The sequence below is a fragment of the Halichoerus grypus genome, chromosome 11 (assembly GCF_964656455.1).
Source record: "Halichoerus grypus chromosome 11, mHalGry1.hap1.1, whole genome shotgun sequence".
Taxonomy (NCBI): Eukaryota; Metazoa; Chordata; class Mammalia; order Carnivora; family Phocidae; genus Halichoerus; species Halichoerus grypus.
Genome location: NC_135722.1, coordinates 27,594,219 through 27,621,268, shown reverse-complemented (window position 1 = coordinate 27,621,268; position 27,050 = coordinate 27,594,219). Strand labels below are relative to the sequence as shown.

General features: G+C 34.6%; 1 protein-coding gene across 4 annotated transcripts in view; it reads left to right on the top strand.

Moving 5' to 3' along the window:
- The window catches only part of ELP4 (elongator acetyltransferase complex subunit 4), a 251,816-nt gene that overhangs the window by 9,015 nt on the left and 215,751 nt on the right, over positions 1-27,050 (top strand). For all 4 annotated transcript variants that reach the window (XM_078058252.1, XM_036105447.2, XM_078058251.1 and 1 more), the window contains exon 3: positions 19,579-19,700. In XM_078058252.1, coding sequence (XP_077914378.1) covers positions 19,579-19,700 — 122 coding nt within the window. The remainder of the gene's footprint in view (positions 1-19,578; positions 19,701-27,050) is intronic.

The following is a 27,050-nucleotide window of genomic DNA, read 5'->3' as shown; positions in this document are numbered from 1 at the left end:
GAGATGTGTAGTACATCTTACTCCCCATCTCTGCTGGATAATTAAAGAGTAATAATAATAGTGAGAGCTGCCCTAAAAATCTTACTATGGGTCAGTATTGTGCTAAGTGTTTTATTTTTTTAGATTTTACTTATTATTTATTTGAGAGAGAAAGAGCAAAAGCGGGCAGAGGGAGAGGGAGAAATAGGCTCCCTGCTGAGCCCATCTCGGGGCTCAATCCCAGGACCCTGAGATCATGACCTGAGAGGAAGGCAGACGCTTAACCAACTGAACCCCCCAGGTGCCCTGTGCTAAGGGTTTTATACATGGTTTTTCTATTAATATAACAAACTTGTAAAATGTTACATGTAATCCATATTGTTCCCATCTTATACTTTAAGAAATAAGGCTCAGAGGGGTGAAGTAACTTTCCCATTATCACACAGCGAGTGAAAGAACTAGGATTTGAATTCTGGTATGACTGAAAAGCCCGTGTTTTTATAACTGTGCTCTGTAGCTTTCTTACATGCTTCATTTAATAGCCATAACAAGTAAAATAGGAGTTTTGTACCTTTTTAGAATAAAGTTTTAAATAGTAAATTAAGCCTACATTTGTGGGGTTTTTTTCTTTTAATAAATTTTCAAATTTCTAAACTTGAAAGAGCCCTCATTTAATTAATTCACAATAACGACAGAAGTTGCAGCAATGCCAAAAAATTCTTTTTTTTTTTTTTTTAAGAGAACTGGTGGTTGCCAGAAGAGAGGACGGTGGGGGGAGGAGGGGTAAAATGAGTGAAGGGGAGTGGGAGGTACGGGCTTCCAGTTATGGAATGCATTCATCACAGGGGTGAAAGGTAAAGCATAGGGATTGTAGTCAATGGTATTATAATAGGGTTATATGATGACAGATTGTAGCCACACTTGTGGTAAACGTAGCATAAAGGTATAGAATTGTTGAATCAATATGTTGTACACCTGAAACTAATGTAACATTGTGTGTCAACTGTACTTCAACAAAAAAATTAATAATAAAATTAAACTTTTTTTTTTTTTAAGATTTTATTTGATAGAGACAGCGAGAGAGGGAACACAAGCAGGGGGAGTGGGAGAGGGAGAAGCAGGCTTCCCGCTGAGCAGGGAGCCCGATGCGGGGCTCGATCCCAGGACCCTGGGATCATGACCTGAGCCGGAGGCAGACGCTTAATGACTAAGCCACCCACGTGCCCCAAAATTAGACTTTTTAAAAAAAAAAAAATGTTCTTATTTTACATAATCAGCATTTCTTCATTCCAGTCAGAAAGTTTTGTCTCCATAATAGTAAAACAATATACAAAGGCTATTAAGATTTTTCAGGTGTGCAATATTTGTTAAAGATTGATTTATATAGTTGCAGCTTATTGCTACCTAAAATATATTAATTTTTAAAAATCATGCCATTGAGTCATTTTGGTTCTGTGTTCAGTCATCATATTTGAACCCAACCATTAATTTCCATGCAGCTCTTGGTTGCAAAATACCTGCCACGTTCTTACCAGCCATTCACTTCGATCACTACAATATAATTTTCTGGACACTTACCTAGGGCTTAGTGCCCAAGTCTCTGAATAATAGACAACATTTAATAAAAAATTAAGTAAAATATGTTCTGTAAAATATTTGTGCCACCCATCAGTCTTTAAAGTACTATTTAAGAACCTGAGGTACAGAATTATTCCTAACAGTAGACATAAGACGGAGAAATACCCTGTAATTGAGAAGTTCTAGAAATGGTGATGTCAGTCTCATTTTTAAAAACTTATCTTTTAGTAAATAAGGAATGAATGAAGGATTTTATGGACAAAATATTTCAGTTTTAATGTCAATAAATAAATACATAAAATACAAAGGGATATGTAGAGAATATTAGGTTGTCCTTTGAGGTGCTCAGTCCCTGTACTCAGAGACAATACTGTCCTGGTATCCTCCCCAAATATTTCTACTGAAGTAATAAACATGGGGACACTCTGCTTTTTCCACTTAATACATCTTAGAGACCAGTCTATGTGCAATTACATGCTATTCTAACAACTGCATAAGATTTCATTATATGGATGTGCCATAATTTATTTAAATAATTCTCTATTGATGAATTTAAGTTCCATTCTTCTATTGCTAAGAGTGCTATGTACATAATCTTGTATATAAGCTTTGCAAACATTTGTAAATATCTGTAGAATAAATTCCAAGATACAGACTCGGTTAGTTGAGGCATGTTAAATTGTATTAGATATTATTAGATTTTTCTCCCAAGAGGGATATGCCATCTTTTACTTCAGTCAGCAGTTAAAAGAATACACCAGTGAGTTCACCTTCACCCTTGACAACACTGTGTATTACCAAACATTTAAATCTTTCCCAGTCCGAACAAGTGAAAAGTGAAGAGTGGCATTTCCTCATTTGGGCCTGGGACTTTTCGCTTTGGTGACTAAAAATCTGGAGAGTTACTATAATAGTTTTTAAAATGTGCAACTAAATTTTAATTCTTTTCTCAAGGGGAAGTATCTGTGAATGATACTAAGGATCCAGTGATGTTTGATAGTTCATTCAATAAATGTTCATTGAACACATGGGTGTATGCTAGATATTGGGGTTACAAATATAAATCAGATACTCTCTTCCCTTAAGGAACTTTGCACCTATGGAGGAGACATAGGTAAAGCAAATAATTACAATATAATAAGTTAAATACCATAATAGATGTGTCTATTATTACATTTTAACATGGGTTGTAGCTAGAACAAGGGCCTGCTATTGATTTTTGTATATTGATCTTATAACCAGCAACTTTTGGAATAGTTTATAGATTCACTTGAATATTATGAGTAGGCAGTCATCTTCTGCAGATATTGACAATGTTACTTCATAACAGATTTTGGTATCTTACAATTGGGTGCTTCCATAACAAATACTAAAAAATATGAGTGTGACTTTGGAACCAGGTAGTAGGCAAAAGCTGGAAGGGTTTTTGAGGAGCATATTAATTAGAGAAAGCCTAAATTGCCATGAACAGATTGTTAGTAGAAATCTGTACTCTGATGACACTGCTAGTGAGAGGGAAAGGAACTGAGATCCATGTTACACAAAGCTGGAGGATGGGGCATCCTTGTTATACAGTAGCAAAAGCATAGTGACATTGTTGTCTGTAGTTGTATGGGAATAGAACACATCCCTAATGAACTTGATGGTCTAGCAAAGGAGTTTGTTTTTTTTTATAGTGAGTAATAAGGAAAAGCTCAGATAAGAATAACTAAAGCATAGCAACAGATTTTTTAAAAAGTCTACCTTTGATGAAATATCAATTCACCAACATATACTAGGTATTCAGTAACTGTTGAATTAATGATTGAATAAAAGAATATGACAGGTATAAGGCAAAGGCCTTGCCTTTATAGTCTGGTTTTTCTGTAAAGCTAGTATTTTGAATCTTCTCAGTATTATTTATGCCCTACTATCAACTTCTAAGTGTTAAAGATTTTTGAAAATATGCATAACTGTGATAAATTTAGTTTCATCATCTATTAGCTTTTCTTTAGAAAACCTTAAAGCAAGGGGCACCTGGGTGGCTCAGTCAATTAAGCATCTGACCCTAGGTTTCAGCTCAGGTCATGATCTCAGTGTCATGGGATAGAACCCCATGTTGGGCTCCATCCTCAGGCTCTGCTTGAGATTCTCTCCCTTCCCTTCTGCCCCTCCCCCTGCTTGTTTTCTCTCTCTCTCTAAAATAAAATATCTCCATGGGGCCCCTGGGCAACTCAGTCGGTTAAGTGGCCAACTCTGGATTTCAGCTCAGGTCATGCTCTCAGGGTACTGGGATCAAGCCCCCTGCTGGGCTCTAGCTCGGTGAGGAGTCTGGTTGGGATTCTCTCTCTCCCTCTCCCTCTGCCCTTCCCCCTGCTCATGTGTGTGCAACTTGTATAGTAGATGAAGCCTGCCTTAAAAAATGGTTCAGGGGTGCCTGGGTGGCTCAGATGGTTAAGCGTCTGCCTTTGGCTCAGGTCATGATTCCAGGGTCCTGGGATTGAGCCCCACATCAGGCTCTTGGCTCAGCAGGGAGCCTACTTCTCCCTCTCCCTCTGCCTCTCCCCCTGCTCATGCTCTTTCTCTCTGCATCTCTGTGTCTCAAATGTATAAAATCTTTTTTAAAAAATGGTTCAATAGCTCCAAATATAAACCAATTATAGAGATTTAAAGTCAGTGGATAGGAGCATAGGGCATTACTATATTGCTCATCACTCAAAGATTTTTTTTATTCCAGAAGTTAAAGAAAATTAAAGTGTGAAGATGGTTTGCATTAATAGATTTTCATTATAGATTGTCAAGTTTTTAACCATTTCTCTTAAAAGAGATTATTCATTTACCAAGGCAATTGTGTGCATAAGTGTGTACATGCACATGAGTATGGGCCTGCAGAGCAATGTATTTACAGTTTCAGTAGCAATAGAACTATGAAAACTAGAGATAGCACTGCCAGAAACCCAGGGTAGATCTATTTTAGATCTTCCAAATACAGCTGAATAAATGAATATGAATTTATAACAGGCCATTCTCAATTGAATAACCAAGGTACCCCTACATTTACTTAGAAAATCAAAGATAGACTTTTCCTGAAACATGTTTCATTCTTTAGTACTGGACTGGGTTTTGAGATGTTTATATTTAAACTGCTTTCTGACGGTCTGGCACAAAGATAAATTTGGGACATCTTAAAAGTATCAAAAGTGAAGGAATGGCGTAAATATTTAGAATTTATATAGCTTCTTTTAAAATAAAGGATCTTAATCTGTTTGCAGCGATATTGAGCATCAAAAGGTTTAATAGAAGTTGTCAGTCATTAAAATACAAGTTATGTGGGGCGCCTGGGTGGCTCAGTCGTTAAGCATCTGCCTTCGGCTCAGGTCATGATCCCAGGCTCCTGGGATCAAGCCCCGCATCGGGCTCCCTGCTCGGCAGGAAGCCTGCTTCTCCCTCTCCCACTCCCCCTGCTTGTGTTCCCTCTCTTGCTGTCTCTGTCTCTGTCAAATAAATAAATAAGATCTTTAAAAAATAAATAAATAAAATACAAGTTATATGACACTTATGAGTGCATTATTTTTAAATTAATCTCTTATGTTAATTATATCATTTTAGTTCAGAAGTAGGAAATAAATGATATACTGTTAGACAATTACAACTAGCTATGAGTGTAACTTTTGCATTGGTTACCTATTACTGTGTAACAATATTAATACAAGCTTAGTTTTAAAACAAAACACATTTATTTTATTGGGGCTCTGGGTGGCTCAGTTGGTTAAGTGTCTGCCTTCGGCTCAGGTCATGGTCCCAGGGTCCTGGGATTGAGCCCCGCATTGGGCTCCCTGCTCAGTGGGGGGCCTGCTTCTCCCTCTCCCTCTGCTGTTCCCTCTGCTTGTGCTCTCTCTCTCTGTCAAATAAATAAATAAAAAATCTTTAAAAAAACACATTTATTATCCCATGATTTGTGTGTGTTGGGAGTCCAAGCAAAGTTTATCAGGGTCCTCTGCAAGCCAACAGTCAGACTCAGGACTGAGTTCTCATCTGAAGGCTTGGCAGGGGAAGGATCTGCTTTCAAGCTCACATGGTTGTTGGCAGCATTCAGTGCCTTGCTGCCTGTCAGTCAAGGGCAGCTCACAACGTGGTATCTTATTTCTTCAAAACCAGTGAAGAAGAATATACCTCAGCAAGACAGACATTATAGTCTTATGTAATAGAAGGGTGACATCCCATTACCTTTGCCATATTCTTCTGGTTAGAAACAAGTCACAGCTTCCACACACACACTCAAAAAGAAGAGATTATACAAAAGCATGAATACCAGGAAATAGGAATTATGGGGCTCACCTTAGAATCTGCCACTCTTTTCACAATTTTAATTTGTTATTATTTCATGTAATAACAAAAACTAAGCACTCTCAATATATCCCTCACAGGATATTATGATATTTTCTCATCAGTTGCCTTCAACCTTTTTGAAATTGCTGAGTTATATATTTTCTTCTACACCATGTAATAAATTCTAAGCATTTGCCCTATTATGCACAAGTTGGCAAACTATAGCCTGTGGGCCAGTGACCTATCTCTAAATAAAGTTTTATTAGAACACAACCATGCTTAATTCTTCGTACATTGTCTATGGTTGCTTCTGTGGTACAAGGGCAGAGTTGAATAGTTTCAACAGAGACTGTATGTACAGTTTACAAGTCTGAAAAACTTATTTTCTGACTCTTTAAGAAAAAGCTTACCAATAGCTGTTTTATATTCTGTATTTTTCTTAACTTATGGTAGTACAACTTGTTGAAAGATTGAAATAGGAAAACTGGTATCCATGCAGTTCTTTAGTAAAACCACCTGACCTTTTGTCCTGAAGCATCTAAGCACCTACAATGTGTTTAGCACTGCTAGGCAGTATAAATCTTGGGTTTTACCCTTTCTGAACTTAAACTGGATGTTGATTGCACATGGAATAAATATGAACAGTACATATATAATATACAGATGTTTTTGCAGGTGTAAGAGGTATAGAAAAGGCTTAAATTGAATCAAACTATGGGTAGAAATTGAGGGGAAATGAAGAGAGAAAAGTACTCATATGGAAAACTGTATTAACAAATGCACAAAAGTAGATATCAACGCATTATGCTTATGTAATAAAGAAGTGAAAGCTCTTCTAAAGTAGAGATTAATTATTTAGAATTAGAAGGAAAGTTTGGCTTCCTTCCCCTGGGTCTCTTGCCTCAACTACCTACTTGTAGAATTCAAATTGTAAAACTTCAGAACCTTAGGCCAGTTTCTCAAATTGCAATGTGCACAGACGAGGCTGTTTACTTTTCATCCACCAGAGGACTCCTGGGATTTTTGTTTGTTTAACTTTATGGCCAGCTAAATCCATCATGCTTTACCTCTTTGTTATCTTTGGTCATTGTCCAAGAATTAAGCTATTCTAATGATCTTCTCTGTTACTTTTATCTCCGTAATACTCTTTTTTTCTCTGTAGATTCAATTTCCTACTCTTCTTATCCCTTCTAAATCTTTCCAGTTTGCTTTGTATAATACCTGTTTCATGTAAAACAAACTCTAATGTCTTAAAAATTATCATTAAATATTTTATTGAAATATATAACATTTATTGAGGATTTACTGTGTACTGGGTATCATGCTGAGCCTTTGACATGTATTTTATCATTTAGTTTCACAGCAATCAGAGGAAATGTCTATATTTTACAGGAGATTGGAATTTTGAGAGAAGCCAAGTAACTTGCCCAAAGTCACACACTCAGTAGCTAAGATTTGCGAGCGGGTTTCTCTGACATTAAATCATCATTTTACACTAAAACGTGATAATTTACCTTAAAATTTTTTTCCAGAGTGAGATTTATACCTTTGGCTTTTCTACCTTTTATATCATCTCACTGCTGCCATAGAGTGACTTCTTAGTTATTTCTATCATTTATTGGAGACCTTCATGATCTCCAACCTCAAGTAAGCTTTCAGCATTTGCCAGTGAACTTTTGTATCTGTCGTCACCTCTTTTTCATTCTCAATAACCTCAGTGGTCTTTTAAAACCTTCTTATCCTCAAACATCTAACATTACTACTTCCTTCCTCATTTTCTCAGAGAACTTGCAGTATTTCACATGGGAACGGTAGTCTCTTCAGATGAGAACTCACTCAAATTCCCACTGTCAAACTTCAGTACTTACTTCTACCCATACATGGGAAGATGTCCTGTACCTTCTCCTGTTTGAGAATCGTCCTTTTACCTGGACGTTAGATCTTTCCCTTCCACTTTTCCAAGGAGTGGCAGTATCAATTTTCTCTTCTTTAACTTCTTCTTTTTTAGTTCTTTCCCGTGTGTACTTAAACATGCTCAATCTGTTTTCAAGCCTTATTTCTTTTTTAAAGGGGAAAATTCTTTGTCCTTTACCCCACTCCTCTGACTATCCCTTTTTCTCTTCCCTTTTATAGCCAAGCCTCTTGAGTAGTCTGTACCTCTTCTATGTTTTCACTATATTTCAGTCTTTCCTCAGTTTACTTCAGGCATAGCACATCACTGAAGCCACCTTAGCCAGAGACATTAGTGACCTTCTCGTGGCTAAACCCCAGAAATACTTCTCAGGTCTCTTCCTTCCTGATCTCTGCAACAGTTGAGACAGTTACTCACTCTTTGCTCAAGTACTCTCTTCCTTTGGATCTTTTATAACATTCTCTTCTGGTTTTCCTTCTACCCCTCTGCTTTCGTTTTTTAAGACTCCTTTGCCTCTAATTTAAAATACTGGTATCCTCTTCCCTCTTCTAGTGCTACATACTCTCCCTGGGAGCTCTCAGTTCCTGCCATAACTAGAATGATGGGGGAGGGGGGACTCATTTTATGAAAGTAATCACTAATCTCTGGTCATTGCTACATACATAGGATCCACAGAGAAATGCAGAGATCATATTCAACTCCCTATTCAACATTTTCTCTTGAATATCTTACAGGCACCTCAAAATTAATGTGTCTAGAGATGAACTTTCCTTATCTCCAAATTCTACCCCATTCCTCCTCCTGTGATTCCTGGATTATTCAGTCTACTGAGTGACACATGCCAGAGACCTGAGTGATATATTTGTCTCTCACACCATACACATCCAGTAATCATTAAATCCCAAGGTTTTTAACCTTTTAAGTATTTTAAAATTCTGCTTCTCTCTATTCTTGCTACTGTGACCCTAATCCACAAATCTCACTGAAATTATTATAAGAGCCTCTTAAGTTGCTTCCAGTGTTTTCTTACTTCAGTTCATTTTCATACTATAGCTAGAATGAACTTTCTAATATAAAATCTAATCATGATATATCCTTGCTTAAGACCTTTCTGTGCTCTCTATCGATCTTAACATAAGGTCCATATTCTGTAGCCTGGACTATAGGGCCTTTAATGATCTGCCACTGCTGATTCACTTCAACCTTATCTCTTCTCATGCTCTCACCTCTTTCCTCAAGCCTTCTGTTTATCACCCTAGGCTTTTAATTCCACCCAAGTGCCATTCTCTCCAGGCCGTTGCTTAAATTATTTCTTGCTTCCTCTTTTTTCCCTTTCTTTCTGCTTTTTTTTAAACTTAAATTCAATTAATTAACATATGATGTATTATTTGTTTCAGGGGTACAGGTCTGTGATTCATCAGTCTTATATAATACCCAGTGTTCATTACATCCCATCTGCCCTGGGGAAGGGCAGAGGGAGAGAGAGGAGGGGAGAAGCAGACTCCCCATTGAGAGCGGAGCCTGCTGTGGGGCTCCATCCCACCACCCTGAGATCATAACCTGAGCCAAAATCAAGAGTTGGAGGCTTAACTGACTTTGCCACCTAGGTGCCTCTCTACTTCTGTGCTTTCTAAATGTGTGGGAGATAAAGGAGAGACAGGAGGTAGAATGATTCCCAGATGTTTGGCCTGAGAAGATTTGGAGTTAGTAATACTAGGTAAAGTCAGAAAAGGACAAGAAGGAGCAAATATTGAGGTGAAGTATGAATTCGGTTTAAACATAGTGAATTTTAGGAGTATTAAATTTAGGCTAGAGAAAAATATTTGGGATTTCTCAGTATTATTTGACTAATTTTTTAATCAGTGGATGTTTTGGTTAAAGTCATTCATAGGCATGTATTAGAATGCCCAGGTTTATAGACCCTGGAGGATCTAAGATGGAACTTTAGGGGGTCTGTTAATTCCCTGAAATTATATGTAAATTTGTGATGACTGTGTATATTTTTAGAGTAACATATAACTTGCATCAGATTTTCAGAGTGGTCTGAGACTCCAGGAAAAACTAAGAACAACTAGAGTAAAAAGAAAAGCAAGTCAAAATCTAAAGCGAAAGCACATCAGTGTTTAAAGGATAGATAAAGGAAGATAAGCCCATGAAAGAAATTAAGAGCATAGCCTCTGGAATCAGCCTGCCTAGATTCAAATCATGGCTCTGCTATTTACTAGCTGTGTCACGTTAGGCAAGCTGCTTGCTTTCCCTGTGCCTTGTTTCTTTACCTGTAAGATAGGGATTAACAACATTTATCTTACAACTTATTATGAGGATTAAATGAACTAATGCATGAGAAGTGCATTGCACCATGTTTAGCATATAGTTAGTGGTCAAGTTTAGCTATTTATTATTTTTAACAGGATGTTGAGTACCTCAGAATTGATGACTATAGCCCACATTGAGAAAAAGAAGGCAAAGGTTAAAGTTCCCTCTTTCCTGCAGCTGGGATTAAATACCTCCTTGCAGGCCCAGAGATCCACCACAGCTACTTCCTTATAACTCCATCACCATCACCATCACCATCACCATTACCAAGGATCATAGGCAAGGATTGGAGAGAACAGGAGTGCAGTATTGAAGTTCAAAAGTGATCCCTCACTCAGGAGAGTATGGGGGTACAGTTCCCAAGAGTATCAGACATAGACATTGAAGATGCTTGCAAAAAGCAGAAACTGGCATCCATGTTTCCCAGCTGACTTCTTGCTGAACGTTTGAACCTGTAAGCCCATCAGTGAGTAGTACATGGTGAGAGAGTCTTTGGGGGAAGCCTGCCTTAAATCTCCTACGGTTTGTCAGCATTCTCAACAACAACACTGTTTTCTGTGTCTGGTGTAGAAAAGGGAGGGAGGCCTGCTGCGATAGATTATATAAACAGCCGAAATAATAATGATAGCAATAGCTAACATTTCCGGAGCAGAAGTTGAATGTAAATTACTGGCCAGCCCCCCCCAAAACCTAGATTCCACCTCAGAAGGGTTTTTCAATGACAGATGTGGCTAAAGTGAAACTGAACAACCACCCGTGAAAACCACGCTCACCACCTACATGGAAACCACCGTAACTTCATAGGCTGGAAAACAGCAGGCTTAAATATTAAATAGACCAGATCATACTGAGGCTAGGGACATCGCTCCCTAACCAGACAGGCAATTATGTAAGTTGATCACTGCCACTTTTTTCCTCTTGCTCTCCCAACAATACAACTGAGACTTGGAGAGAAGACATAGAGGAAGAGGTATTTTAGAACCTTCCTTTCCTTTAGAACCCCTCTGTCCCACTAAGGCTTTTAGACCACAAGTCCTAGTCTGCTTTGAAGGGGAAGGGGGAAGCTTTGCACTGAATGTTAAAGTTTTAAATTTGACTGTTCCAAATGTTAATAACTGAAAATGGTGAGAAAATCATTGAATTATCTCCAGATGTCAAGAGATGAGAAAAGGAAGATTTGACATAGCATAGTTGAAAGTAGTGACTAGAAAAATTAAATAGAACCATTTCATGTTTATTTACCAGAGAATTGAGAGCTCTATATAAGCTGTTCACATATATAAAGAATGTCTAAAGAAACAGGGCAATGGGGCACAAAAAGTATCTTAAAAATAGTGGGTATGAGTGGAGAGAGAGAGTGTGTAGTTCCAAGAAGAAATTTGCCCATGGTAATAGCTGCAGTAGACAAAATAAGATAAAGATTTTTAAAGTGTCCAGGCAAATAGACAAAGTCATTGGTGACTTTCTCAGCCCAATGAAAGGGCAGCTCCTTTGGACTTTGATATTAAGGAAAAATTGATATTCCTGTTGTTTTATCCATTAGGTTTCATTCTGCCTCTCATGTGATTCCATTTATATATGACAGCCCATCAAATATTTGAAGACAGCTCTCTTGCATCCCTTGGGTCTCTTTTTCTTCAAACTAAATATCCCATTTCTCATGCTTTTAAGTTCTTTCACCATCCTAGTCACTTCATTCTGAATATGCTTTAGTTTCTCTAAGTCCTCAAATGAAATATACTATTGTCAGTTTGGTCCACGACTATAGAATAGACTAGGACAACCATCTCTCTCAACCTAAGAATTAGACTGTTAATTCAGGCCAGAACTGCATTTGCTTTTTGGCAGTTCTGTCACATCATTATCGTTTTTGCTTTCCCAGTGTTAGGGGGATTCACTAAATAGATTAATTAAATGCTTAGTGTACAACTTCAAAATTTGTTTCACAAAAATGGTGATTTTCAGCTTGAAGAGCTTAGGTTTTTAACTAATCTCTGAATAGGCGATCTTCCTCCTGTTAGTTTTCCTGCCTCATAGGAGTCTTTGAAAAAATCGGGTCAATAACTATTATAAAGTGTGTGCATGTGTGTGTGTGTGTGCGCGTGCGCGGGTGTGTTTTCAGCCAAACTACAGTAGATCTGGCTGATTTACAAGACAAAATAGATTTTTGGTTTTTTCCCGTAATTATACAAATATTTACTAAATGTATAGTATGTACCTACTACAGCAATACAGCAATGAGATGAATTCTCTGCCATGAGGATCTTTTAGCTTGATGGAGAAATTTCAATATGTATATTAAATGCTACTGTAGGAGTTAACAAGATGCTCCAGGGCACTCTGATCATCTCACTCAGCCTTGAGGAAAGCTTCTCCAAAGATGAGTTTATCTATTTTGGGTCTGGGAGGATTTGAGGGAATTAGCTAGCCAAAAAGGTGAAGTAATTTATGCAGAGGTCCTGACTTAAGATGTAGTATGGCTATTGGAGATAGTAATTGAAGCTATGAGTGTAGATAAGATCAGTAGGGATTGTATTAGGTAAGAAAAGAGTTACAACTCTCGCTCATTTAAAACATAGGTAGAAAAAAAGAAATTCTGCCATCTAGTTTATTGTTACTCTTCATTAATGATAAATCACTCATTTTTAAAAAAAGATTTATTTGAGAGAGAGAGAGCATGAGTGGGAGGGACAGAGGGAGAGAGAATCTCAAGCAGGCTCCACACTGAGCATGGAACCGACACAGGGCTCATCTCACGACCCTGAGATCACAACCTGAGCTGAAACCAAGAGTTGGATTCTCAACCGACTGCACCACCCAGGTGCCCCCACTCAATATTTATTATTATCTGTAGGTGTCTCTCCCTAGTTTATGAAGTAGTTATCTAACTTAGTTCATTCCTTTACTGAATAATGTAATATTGTCCTTAACTTTACAAATATTTATTTTTATTTTTCTAATTAAATAGGTTTCTTTCTTTCTTTACTGAAAAGTTGCTAAAAAAGCATCATGTCTTTTTATAGGGACATAACAGTATTATTCCACTTTTAACACTAATATTTTTATTTATACACATTCTGTGGCAGCAACCACACACAGCATGTAGACGTGTTAAAGGATTTGGTTCTTTCTCTCAAGAGTAATGAGAAATCACTGAAAAGTTTTAAATAGGGAAGTGACATGATTGGGTTTGTATTTTCAAAAGGTCACTACTAAATTGGAGGACGAGAGTGGATGCAAAGAAATAAATAAGCAATTGCAGTTGTCTAGGCAAGAGCTGTTGGTAGCATGACTAGGAGAGTGACACTGGCATGGAAGGAAGTGATCAAATTTCAGAAATACTTTAAAATAAATTTAACAGGATTTTAGGGATAGGGAGAGGAGAGAGAGAGAGAAGAGGTAGCAAAATAAACTCTGATTTTTTAAAAACTGAAAGAGGACTGTATTTCATAGAAAGAAATAATGAGTTACTGGTTCCATCTTGGATATGTGGGACTTGAGGCACTTTGGTACTTGTGTATTTAATAGTAACAGAAGCCTGAAAGCAGAAGGAAAAGTTCATGGTAGAGGGATGATGAAGTAAATTATAGGACATATATTTTCTAGAATATTATGCACCCCGAAACACGATAGCTACAAGACTATGAAGCATGTGAGATTAAGTGAAAATACCAGGATACAAAATTCAGTAATAATTGTAACCATATAAGAAAACATCCACAGAAAAAGTACTGAAAGGAAATATAGCAAATTTTAGTAATAATTCTGTGAGGGTGATGGATGGTGGAAGAATTTTTATTTTTTTTTTTTTTATTTTTTATTTTTTTTTTTTTAAAGATTTTATTTATTTATTTGACAGAGAGAGACACAGCGAGAGAGGGAACACAAGCAGGGGGAGTGGGAGAGGGAGAAGCAGGCTTCCCGCCGAGCAGGGAGCCCGATGCGGGGCTCGATCCCAGGACCCTGGGATCATGACCCGAGCCGAAGGCAGACGCTTAACGACTGAGCCACCCAGGCGCCCCTTGTGGAAGAATTTTTAAAAATTTAAATTTCCCATGTTGTAAAAATGTCAACCTTAGAAATTAAGATTTTTAGTGTCTGATTTGGTTTTTACGTCAGTGATTTGTAATGACATTGGTTTATATGGTTGCTTCTCTAAACCGACCTAATAGCAATTCCTTAAGATAAAATCAGTTCTTGTTTTTTTAAACATGACTTTCTGGTTTTTTCTGAAGTTGAATAAAGACAAATTGTTAGTTATGTAAAATGAGTATTTTTTTTTTCCCGGTATGGTAGCTGCATTAGTGAATAGGCAGTGCTGGTCATCTCATCTACAGTTCTCTGCTCGCTTTTCCGCCTGTCAGCTGTAAGCAGTGCAGAGGCCTTGAAGATGTTTTCCTTGACACACAAAAGCTCTCATGAATTGCTCCTAAATCCATATCAAGCGCATTTTTTGTCTTTTAGATTTGTGGATTTTAACTTGTGATGATAGTGTTAACTAGCTATGTTCTTTAATATATAAAATTGAACTTCATATAGATCCGCTATACTTCTGATCATGGATTTGCGCTAATACACAGTGCTGAGAAGGTTTATAAACAAGTTACCACCTGGTGTTTTAGTTGCACCTTAGGAAATTGTTTTAATCAAATTTACTGAATTATTAAGTACAAACAATAAAGGGACCCATTTAAGTGTGTATTTTAGTGAGATTTTACAAATATAAATACTCATAGAACCACCACAACTATCAAGATAGAAAACATTTCCATCATCCCCCGAAATGTCCACATGCCCAAAAAGTTTTCTGGCCCCAAGCACCTAACTCCTTCCTATCACTAGAGATAGTTTTTACTCACTCTTGAGTATCACATAAAGGCAGTCGAGCCATGTGTACTTTTTGTGTCTGGCTTTTTTCACTTAGCTTAATGTTTTTGAGATTCATCCATATTGCATGTACATTAGTTTATTTCTTTTATTGAGAATTATTTCATTTGTATATGTGACCATTTGTTTTTTTTTTTTCCATTCCCGAGTTGTTGGACATTTGTGTTGTTTGTAGCCTTTGGCTGTTACCAAAAAAAAAGCTGCCATAAACATTCTGTATGCAACTATGTACGGACATGTGTTTTCATGTCTCATGGGTAAATATGCAGGAGGGGAATTGCTGGTTTCTATAAGTGTAAATTTAACTTTATCAGAAACTGCCCAACTGTTTTCCGAAGTAGCTGTACCACTTTGCATTGCCACTAGCAACGTAGGAGCATTTTATTTGTTCCATATCCTTGTCAATACTTGGTATTGTATTTTTATTTTACCTTTTCTAGTAGGAATGTAGTGGTTTCTCACAGTGTTTTTAATTTGCTTTTTTTGGTGTTTAATACTGTTAAACATCTTTTTATACATTAATTGGACATTCACAGGTCTTCTTTTGTGAAGGATATATTGAAATCTTTCGTTCATTTTTATACTGGGTTGTTTGTCTTATTGAATTAAAAGTTTTTAGTATATATATTGGATACCAGTTCTCTATCAGATCTATGTATTGAAAATATTTTCTTTCTGTAGCTTGCTATCTTTTTTTTTTTTCTATTGTGGTTCATGCTTCCATACCATGAGAAATCTTTGTCTACTCCAAGGTTGCAAAGTTAGTCCCTATGTTTCCTTCTAATAGTTTTATTGTTTCAGCTTTTATATTTAGTTTTGTGATCCATTTCAAGATAATATTTGAGTATTAGTATGAAGTAAGATAGAAATTTTGTGGGGTTTTTTTTAATTTGTAGTATGGGATAAGACTGAGGTTTTTGTTGTTTTTTTGCATCTGGGTATCCAATTGTTCCGGGACGATTTGAAAAAACAATTATTTCTCCACCTTTATAAAAAATCATTTATGTGGGTTGATTTCTGGACTCTGTTCTTTTATACTGATCTATGTTTCTCTCCTTTAGCTAATTCCACATTGCCTTGATTGTTGTAGCTTTATTCTAAGTCTTGAAATAGATTTTCACTTTCAAATTTGTTTGGCTATTCTAGGACCTTTGGATTTCTGTGTAAATTTCAGAATTAGCTTATCAATTTCTCCAAAAATCTTATGGGGCTTACATTGGAATTCCATTAGATCTATAGATCAATTTGGAAAGATTTGAGTCTTGTATTCCCTGAATATTGTATTCCCTGAACATGATATACTTCTCCATTTATTTAGGTTTTCCTTACTTACTCTCAGAATATTTTATACTTTTCAGTGTGGAGCTAATTCATGCACATGTATTGTCAAATTTCTCCAAAATATTTCATGCTTTTGGAGTTGATCATAAATGGAATTTTTAAAATTTCAGTTTCCAAAGTAAGATTTTAATATTTTGAAATATATTGGGACTTGTTTTTTGGAATAGCATATGGTTTATCTTGGTGTACATTCTAGAAGCACTAAATATATATTCTGGAACTGTATATTATCTAAGGTGGTCTATGAGTTTGTTCAGATTTTCTATTTTCTTGATGATTTTCCTCCTTAGTTCTGACAATTACTAAGAAATGTATGATAAAATCTCCAAGTTGAATTTATGTCTTTCTTTGCTTAGTTCTGTCAGTTTTGCTTTAAACAGATAGTTTTAAAGAAATTCTAGGAAACAAATTAATTTATCCACACACACACACATATATATACATCTATATACACACATCCATGCACATAAGTACATATACATATGATCACAGAGTGTTATAATTTCCCACATATTTGTTGTCATTTGTATTCTTTATTGCTTCCTGCAAGTGCAGGTTACCATGTTGTATAATTTCACTTTAGCTTTTAGTGTCCTATAGTACAGGTCTGCTGTCCTATATGAAAATAGTATTTCACCTCAATTCTTAAATATGTTTTACACATTTATAATTTTTGACTAAGTTGTTTCTTTTTCAACTCTTGAATATATAATTATCATATCCTCTAGCTTTTATTGTTTCTGATGAGAAATCACTTGTTGATTTTATCATTGTACCACTGTATGTATGTCATATGCCATTTTTCCCTGCTGCTTCCAAGATTTAACTATGAGGTACTTAGATTTGGGTTTTTTGCATTTATCCTAGAAGAAGCTTCCTGTGCTTCTTAGATCTGTAATTGAATATTTCATCAAATTTAGGAAGTTTTTAGCCATCACTTCTTGAAGTATTGTTTCTGTTTCTTATTGTCTCCCAATGTCTAGGACTCCACTTAAATGTGTTTTGGACTGCTCTGTACTGTTCCGTATCTCTGACGTTCTGTTCAACTTTCTTAATTTTTTTTCTCTATTCTTCAGATTTCATGATTTCTGTTGATCTCCCCTCAGGTATACCAATTCTTTTTTCCTTTCTTCATCTCCAATCTACTCATGAGATCACCAAAGAAATTTTTCATATAAGGAATAATTTTAAACTCTAAATTTTTTATCTGGTTCATTTTTATAGTTTCTCATTCTCTGTTGATATTCCTTTTCTGTTCACTTATTGATATATTGTCCTTTAATACTTTGTTCTTTTTTTTTTTTTTTAATTAGTAGGCTCCACACCCAACATGGGGCTTGAACTCATGACTCTCAGATCAAGCATCACATGCTCTACTGATTGAACCAGCCAGGTGCCCCTCCTTTAATACTTTGAATAAATTTTTACTTTGAGTCAGTTTCTGTAGGTTGTGTTTTCCCTAGTATGGATCATATTCACTGATTTTTGGTTGAAATCTTTACATTGTAAAAAATGAATTTTAATGATTCTGAATTCCATTCTGTTGTCCCGAGGATTTCAGGTTTTTTGTTTTAATAGTAACAGTTAATTTGCCTGATCTTAAATTAACTCATTTCAATATACTGTGCAGCGGATAGTATTTCTGTATCTCTGCTCAGTTTTCCAGCTTTTAGGTCTTGCTTTTTTAACCTGGTCACACAGGGCTGTCCCTTACAGTCAGAAACTTAGAAGAGAGCCAAATATTTATACAGAATTTATACTCACATTTAGGGGCTTACACTTTCTGGGGTTCTCAGCCCTGAGTTTTGTCCTCTGCCACTTCAAGTCAATAAGACTTCACCTTTCTTTATTATAAGATTCTGCTCATTGGGAAATGCATGCCTTGAAAGGAGCATCAAATTTTTAAATCTCACATGATTTAGTTGTCTTTCAACTTAACCTGTTCTCTCTTACCTACTTACTATTTTTTTCCCATTCATGCATTGATAGCTTAGTGGTCAACCACGGATTTGGGCACATTTGATAAACTTTGCAGAGCTCTCTTACTTCAAGGATTTTTCCCCTAAACTTTCAGCTATTTTGACAACACTGAACTCTATATTCTGCCACCTCAAGCTGGAAAGGATATGATTTAAAGCTGTCAGAGCTAAGGGAGCTTAAGAACCCCATTTTAGGCAAAAAAAAGCCAGAAACTTGAAGTTCTTACATGTCATGATCACAGTCTTTCAAAAGGAAACTGCTGTGGTTGCTGTCTGCTTTTCATTGTTTTGCAGTGCCTTTAAATATTTATTTTTTAATGGTATTTTATTCAGGTTTTATACTTAAAGCTCCAAGAGGCTTTGTGCACAGTGCTAACATTACCACAAGTTCAACTTTCTTAGGAATATTTTTTAATAGTGTGGTTTTTACAAATATTAACATTGCCTGACATATTATAGGAATTCAATTAATATTTGTTGAATAAATTAATAATGCCTTCTCTTTTTTAAATAATTCAATAAATCTACCTTTGTCTCTGTGTTGTGCTCAAAGTATTAAAGAAAGCTGATATAAAAGTGTAGGCATGTAGCTTATCAATAATATTAAGAAAACAAAGATATACTTGAGTTGTTATATCACAAAATCTCAAAAATATTAACACATTTTGTCAAAGAAACCTTAGGTATACGACTTTTTCATAAAAATTCAGAAAGAAGGGAGGATGAAGGAATAATAAAACGTAAAAGAAGTGTTTACTAGGAAAACATTTAGTACAAATTTAAGAACTCTCAGATTAAAGTCTTCAATTTTAAATTGCTTTTGAAGAAGTAATACTATTTTTACAAATTTTATAAATATTAATTTTCAGGCTACATTTAAGTACTTAATTATTGTGACATGTAAGAAATGAAGTGTGAGTTTACAAACTAGTTGGTAGGTAAGAATTGGCATTTTAGAGATGCAATGCCTGAAAAAATCTTAGGAAGGAAAAAAAATCTGTGATTTCTTCGCCATAATCATACGTAACCCTCTAAATTTTGTGGATATCAGAGGTGGTGTAGAGGATGGAGAATAATTTTGAAATTAGACTGTCTTAAAAGTACTCACTTCCCATTGCCTATCTAGATAAGTGTCTTAGCCTATTTAACTGTACTTTTTAGGAAGACAGTTATTGCCCCATTTCATTTACTTGTTTTAAGGAGAAAAATTGTTAAAACATCTGAGTGTGCTTGGCATATGGTAGGATTCTGACTATAATTTTTTTTTCTTTTTTACAGAAGAGGATAAATATAATATTTATTCTTCTTTGCTCTTCAAGTATTTCCTGGCAGAAGGAATCATCAATGGGCATACTTTGTTGGTTGCGTCTGCAAAAGAAGACCCTGCTGATATTTTACAGGTATAGGATATACTAATTCAGTATTGCATTTTGAACATTTCATGAAAAAATATTGCTTATATAGGTATATGTAAACAAGATATGTTTGTATATCTAAAAGCCATATTTAAATTCATTAATGAGACCACACATATATTTTTTTCTCTTAAAGTATCAAATTTATTTGAACATGTAGTTTCACTTTTTAAAATAGTGTTCTTAGACAATTTTTTTAACTTTAAATTGATATTGGCATTGGAAACAGTATTAAAAGCTACTAAAAACTGACAATAAATAAAGTTATTACTATAGTCATAATAAGATAACTCTGTAAAAAGTTAAGTAAAGGAAAACAATAGTGTATTGTCTGATATTACCAGTATCCTAAAGACATAAATTAGAAGAAAGATACAGAAATTAGAAGAACTCATTTATTAATCTTATTTTGCTTTGAGACTGCCAGAAGTTATTCTTTTCCAAGTAACAAGCAATAATAATAAAATATGTGATCAATATACTCTATCTTTTTAAAGCCAAAACACACGTTACACCTTTGAGAGGACAGTTCTCACATTTAGAATTTTTAATTTCTTTGTCCGGAACAGGAACCCAACTTAAGCCATTATTTGAATAGAAGTCATTATTTGAAATAGAATCTAAAGTTATTTTCTCCCATAGGCTGTTTTCATTTCAGTGCATGGTCTGCAAAATAACAGACAACTCAGTCATTTATAAAGAATTTGTAGCATAGTAAGTATTAATATACCATAGCTATCAACAGACACGAACAAATTTCTATGCCCACTATAAAAGAGTTATGTAATACTGAGGTAAAACTAACATGATTCTCTCATATGGGTCAGATTTTGCTTATTAAATAATACTGTCATAAAATCCAAAGGAGAAATCTTTGTATAATTTTCCAAATGATTTTCTTCTGGTTGCAGAGACTGTTTTCCTTTGTTCTTATTTTTGGTGTTTGGCTTTTGTAGTATTTTCTTGATGTTTTTGTTCTTCTGTTCTTTTTCCCTGGTCTTAATTATTCTGATCAATTTCTGGATAGTACTATGCTTGCTAGGAATAGTAAAGGGCAGGATTATTGTCCTAAAGAAGCTGTACAAGCTCTTCACGGCACATTCCACCATAATAATGAGACTAAGATTTTATATCAAACATCTTTATAGCCATATAGGCAATTTTTGCCAGGCCAGAAGCAGGAAAACCCTTGACCCTTGAACAACATGGGGGTTAGAGACACTGATCCCCTGCACAGTTAAAAATCCACATATAACTTTTGACTCCCCCAAAATTTAACTACTAATAGCCTAATACTGACCAAAAGCCTTACTAACAACATAAACAGTCTATTAATACATATTTTGTGTGTTGTAGGTATTATATACTGTATTCCTACAATAAAGTACATTAGAGAAAAGACAATGTTATTGAGAAAATCATAAGAAAGAGAAAATACATTTACAGTACTATTAGAAAAAATCCACATATAAGCAGACTGTGTAGTTCAAACTTGTTAAAGAATCAACTATATATGCTTTTCAAAATAAAGTGTTTTATTCTTCCTTCTTGCCTCCTGTAACCTAGGCAACTGATGTTAAAACCTAGGCGATATACTAACACATTTTGCTTTAGAGAATTACACTTTTTATTTGAAAACTAATCCCTAACGCCTTTCCTAGGTACCTTGAATTTGTACAAGTTAATATTAAAAATCTCAGGGTACTTTACATGTCCTCTATTGGATTATGTGAAGGAGTGAAGTTATAAATCAGGATTTCTTAAACTATCTAGTCATTTATGTAAGTAGTTAGGTTCTGCAAACATTTATTCATGGAACAATTTTATGATACAATAAAAAATATATAAAATTAGAGTAAAAAACATAGACTCAAAAAGTTGCACTCTTGACCAAGATATGTTCATGAGGATCAGATTTCTCTTTATCCCTGAAACAACTAAAAAACAGGGCAAAATATATTAAACAACAGTTTTCAAGACATTGAGCATCAAATAATAAAGGACAGTGATGCCAGAGAGGTGCAGAATATACAAAGAGAGCCCTATAACTTCCCTGGCATACTACATGCAAAGTTTCCAGGCTATAGTGCAGTGAAAAGGAACCCAGGTTAAGACAGCATTAGGAGACACATCTAAGAGTGTGGAATTATGACATATTGTCTTCATCTGGAGCTTAAGTATAGTTTAAGGAAATATGTATGGGTACCAAATTGACAAGGGGTGGACTTGTGATCGTTAATTTTATGTGTACACTTGACTAAGCCACAGGGTTCCCAGACATTTGATCAGTCATTATTCTAAGTACTGTTGTGAGGGTGTTTCTGGATGAGATTAATATTTAAATTGGTAGGGGCACCTGGGTGGCTTAGTCAGTTAAACATCTGCTTTCAGCTCAGGTCGTGATCCCACTGTCCTGGGATCAAGCCCCACATCAGGCTCCCTGCTCAGCGGGGAGTCTGCTGCTTCCTCTCTCTCTCTGTCCCTCTCCCCTGCTCATGCTCTCTCTCTCTCTCTCAAATAAATAAACAAAATCATTTAAAAATATATTTAAATTGGTAAATGGAGTAAAGTAGATTGCCATCCCTAATGTGGGTGGGCCTCGTCAAATCAGTTGAAGGTACAAATAGACCGAAAAGACTGACCCTCCCTCAGCTAAGAACGAATTCCTTCTGACTGACTGCTTTCAAATCTGAACATCAGCTTTTTCCTACCTTTTGAGTCAAACTAAAAAATCAGTTCTTCCTGATTCTTGAGCCTGCCAACCTTTGGATGAAAACTACACCATCAGCTTTCCTGGGTCTTTAGCTTGCTGACTCATCCTGCAGACCTGCGGACTTGTCAGCTTCCATAAGAGTATTAGCCAACCCCTTATAATAAATCTCTTTTGTATTTATATATAGTTATTTATATATATGATTTTATATAATACAAAGCAATATATATACACATATGTATATACACACATATCCTATTGATACTGTTTCTCTGGAGAGCTCTGACTAATACAGTCTTACTGAAAATATAAAGATTACATTTAAAACCTACATGAAGAATTTCACATTTATTATTAACCTTCATTGAATGATAATCACCTCACATTCTATATCGTGGCGAATTGTACAAGTACAGTGATCTTTCCACCTGTTTGCTTTCACACTTATAAAAAAGTTCCTTTAAATTATGTATCTACTTGTACACAAAGTTATCTAAAAATTGCAGTTATGAGATTATTTAGTTGTAAAAGATGTTACTGTAAATATTGTGGTTTTTTAAAAAGATTTATTTATTTGAGAGAGAGAGTGCATGTGCATGCATGCACATGGGGGGAGCAGGGGAGAGAGAGAGAGAGAATTCAAGCAGACTTCCTGCTGAGTACGGGGCTCAATCCCAGGACCCTGAGATCATGACCTGAGCTGAAATCAAGAGTCAGCTGAGCCACCCAGGAGCCCCTGTAAATATTGTCTTTTTAGTTAAGTACTTTTAAATCAGTCTTCTATGTGTATCCAACTGAATCTAAATAACATCGCAATTTGATGTCAGTACCATTATTTTTAGAAATACATGTACGTAAGCAAGCTCTTCTTTAACATCTGGAAAATTTACGTCAATCATCTTTGCCTTGAATTCATATTTTCTATTCCACTTCTCACAGAGTTTTGTCCGAATGTTATGTTCATGTTCAAAATATTTATTAATGACCTTATGATAGTTTTTCTGTAACAAAAATTCATATTTAAATTTAAGTTCATTTTAAACTTCTCTCAAAACACATTACATGTTAAACACATTTCTTCACAATTCAGTAATCTTTACGATTAGTGTTACATGCAGTGTATGAATGGACATAAAAATGTTCACATTTGCTTTATTAAGATATACCAATCAAATGGGATGGGATTTAACATAAGTTCTATTCAAATTTTTATTTTTGCAGATGTGAGTTGTTAACACTTAAGTAAAAGGGAAAGAAAGAGTTGTGTTACTATAATGTCCCTCAAATTTTTTAACTTTTTCTGAGTAATAGACCTATAAAAGATCACAGTGGTCCTAACCTTTTGTTTGTTGGAAGTTTTTGATTAGTGACCCAATTTCTGTGCTGGTTATTGTTCTGTTCAAGTTTTCTATTTCTTCCTGTTTCAGTTTTGGTAGTTTATATGTATCTAGGAATTTATCCATTTCTTCCAGTTTGTCCAGTTTGTTGGTATATAGTTTTTCATAATATTCTCTTATAATTAATTGTATTTCTGTGGTATTGGTTGTTATTTCTCCTCTCTCATTTGTGATTTTATTTATTTGGGTCCATTTTCTTTTTGATAAGTCTTGCTAGAGGTTTATCAATTTTTTTTAAATTTTTCAACAAACCAGCACCTGTTTTTACTAATCTGTTCTATTGGGTTTTTTTTTTCTGTATCATTTATTTCTGCTCTTTATTATTTCCTTTATAGGATCTTTATTATTTCCTTTCTTCTGCTGGCTTTCGGCCTCATTTCTTGTTTTTGTTTAACTCCTTTAGGTGTAAGCTTAGATTGTTTAAGATTTTTCTTGCTTCTTGAGGTAGGCTTGTGTTGCTACATATTTCCCTCTTAGAACTGCTTTTGACGCATTACAAGGGTTTTGGACCATTGTGTTTTCACTGTCATTGTTTATATATATTTTAATTTCTTCTTTGATTTCCTGGTTGACACATTCATTGTTTAGTAGCATGTCGTTTAACCTTCATGTATTTGTGGTCTTCCCAATTTTTTTCTTGTGGTTGCTTCTAGTTTTATAGCATTCTGGTCAGACAAGGTGCATGGTATGATTTCAGTCTTTTTGTATTTGTTGAGGCCTGATTTGTGATCTAATACGTGATCTATTCTAGAGAGTGTCCCATGTGCACTTGAAGAGAATGTATATGTGATGTTTTAGGATGGAATGTTCTGAATGTATCTGTTAAGTCCATCTGGTCCAGTGTGTCTTTCAAAGCAGCATAGGTCGTTTCATGAAGAATGTTTTCTAGTGTCATCCAGTCTATTCTACCCTATCTTGTGTACTTAATATATTATCAAAGACATTATAATTGCTTCCACAAAAACCCAATGATCTTAAGCATTAGATTTACTTTATGTTGCAGATGTGATGCTACATTTTGAAAGTTATTTTCATTCTTCTATTTATAAGGAGTAGCCCAGAACAGGTTTTTATTTTAAGTTTGCTTTACTTATGTACTTGCATTTCATATAGCTCTTTTTTGAAAATGTATCTAGTTTTTGAGTTAACAGAACTTTCACTCATCAGTAATATTTCTTAAATTCATGATTTTTTAAATTTCATATTTCTTTCATTTTTATTTTGTAATAGTAAAACAATTTGATTTAAAAGAATAATATTCCATTTTCATTTTTCTATTAAGAAAGTACAAAAAGTATTGTTTTTAACCTATATACATTTAATGTGGTCCACTTAGTTTTCACAAGTTTAGAATAGACTGGATTAAAAAATTATGGCTGTAAAATTGTAATTATTTATATTCTTCATAATACCAGTGGATAGACAAAGTTTTTAGCATCTCTCTGAGAAAAATAAAATATTTGTGTAATTTAAAATGAGATTTTTTTTATTTTAAAATGAGATTTTAAGAACTAATATAGATAATAGTTTTTTCTACATATTATTCAGCCAAGATTTCAGTGTTCCCAACTCAGTTAAAGTTATATTAGAGTCATTTGTATTAAACAGCCCAACAATGAATGACCAAAACCAGGCATTAACAGTGTTTAGAGATACAGTATGGGGGGGGGGGGGAATGCTATAATTGTTTATTTTTAATTTTATGATGTATGATTGGGGATTCCTGGAACCTATAACCAAGGCAAATATTGCTGGTACAAGAAAAGGGAAAAGACAATCTTATAGACCATAATTATCTTAAAACTGTGTATAACTAAAAGACAAGTAAAGGATAAAAAGCCCCATCAGCTGCCTAAGATATGTTATATAACCACCCAGCAATTTATCCATCATCCTTTGAAAACATATTCATGCCTATTGTAGTCAAAGCTCCTTCAGGAAGTCAGCATTAAGATGTAACACTGAAAAATTACACCCCTTAGAAAATCCTATAGAACAATATACATGATGTTGTTAAAGCTTTTAAAAACACATTGGTAAGTATTTTTCAGTTAACTTTTTATCTAAAAGAATGTTCTTGATCATCTCAAATATAGTGATAAGTATTCTCTGAAAATTTTCTATGGAATGTTTTCTAAAATAGCAAAAATTGTATTTTTATGTTAGAATATTTAAGCATTTATCAGTAGATAGGCTGGTATTTTTAGAAATAAAAAATTATATACACAAACACACACAATTTCTTTATAACTTGAAAATGCTTTGTTTTTCTATTACACCTTTTTCATAATTTTAAACTATATATGTTAATATTTACAGAATTAAAGAAAGTAATGCAGCAGTAAATTTAAATGTTATTTCATAATATACTAAGGTGAGTTTTAAAAGCTAATTGGAATATTTTTAGTGATGATATAGCAGATAGGTAATATTCATGCAGGAAGAGATATCTGATTATCTAGAGCCAAGGGTTAATTCCTGACTCATGGCATTAACTTTTTGAGTTATTTGTTATATACATTTTTTCACCAAAAATCACATAGTTTTTATGGTGAAACTATTATAGAGAAAATCTTTCATAATTGAAAATGAATTACTTTAAAATAACCCATAAGTCATAGAATAAGTAACTATTTAAAATAAACCATATCATTTTAGATGAATTAATATAGCAACAAGGTATTTAGTAACAAAGTATGAAAATTTAGACTAACATCTTCAGAATTCTCTTTTATAGACTTTAAATATATAAGTAAAAATCAAAATATCTAATAATTTGGAAACATTTTTTCTATATCCTAAAATATCAGTCTGTTACCCAAATAATGAACTCATTTATTAAGATCTAATTTATTGTACCTTGTATCATTTGCTTTATTTGTTTTTTTGGTTATAATTGAGAGAAGATACATTAGTTGATTTAGAATTAGATGAAATAGTATTTGCTAAACAGTGTACAGTTTGAATTACTATTAAAAAGGTTTCCTTTCCTTGGGTCAATTTGGTGTCAAGATTGAGTCTATATTTGCCATCTGTTTCTCTCTCTCTCTCTCTTTTTTTTGCCATCCATCTTTTACTGATTGATCATGGAACAAGAATTAGAAGTCTGAATCCAGTGAGTGGTTAGTTGTTTGCTCTTAGGACATTATAGCATTATAGTACAGGCTGGTCCTTCTGAGTAAATAGAATACAAAAATATTTCAGATCCAACGTTGTTTTCCTTGT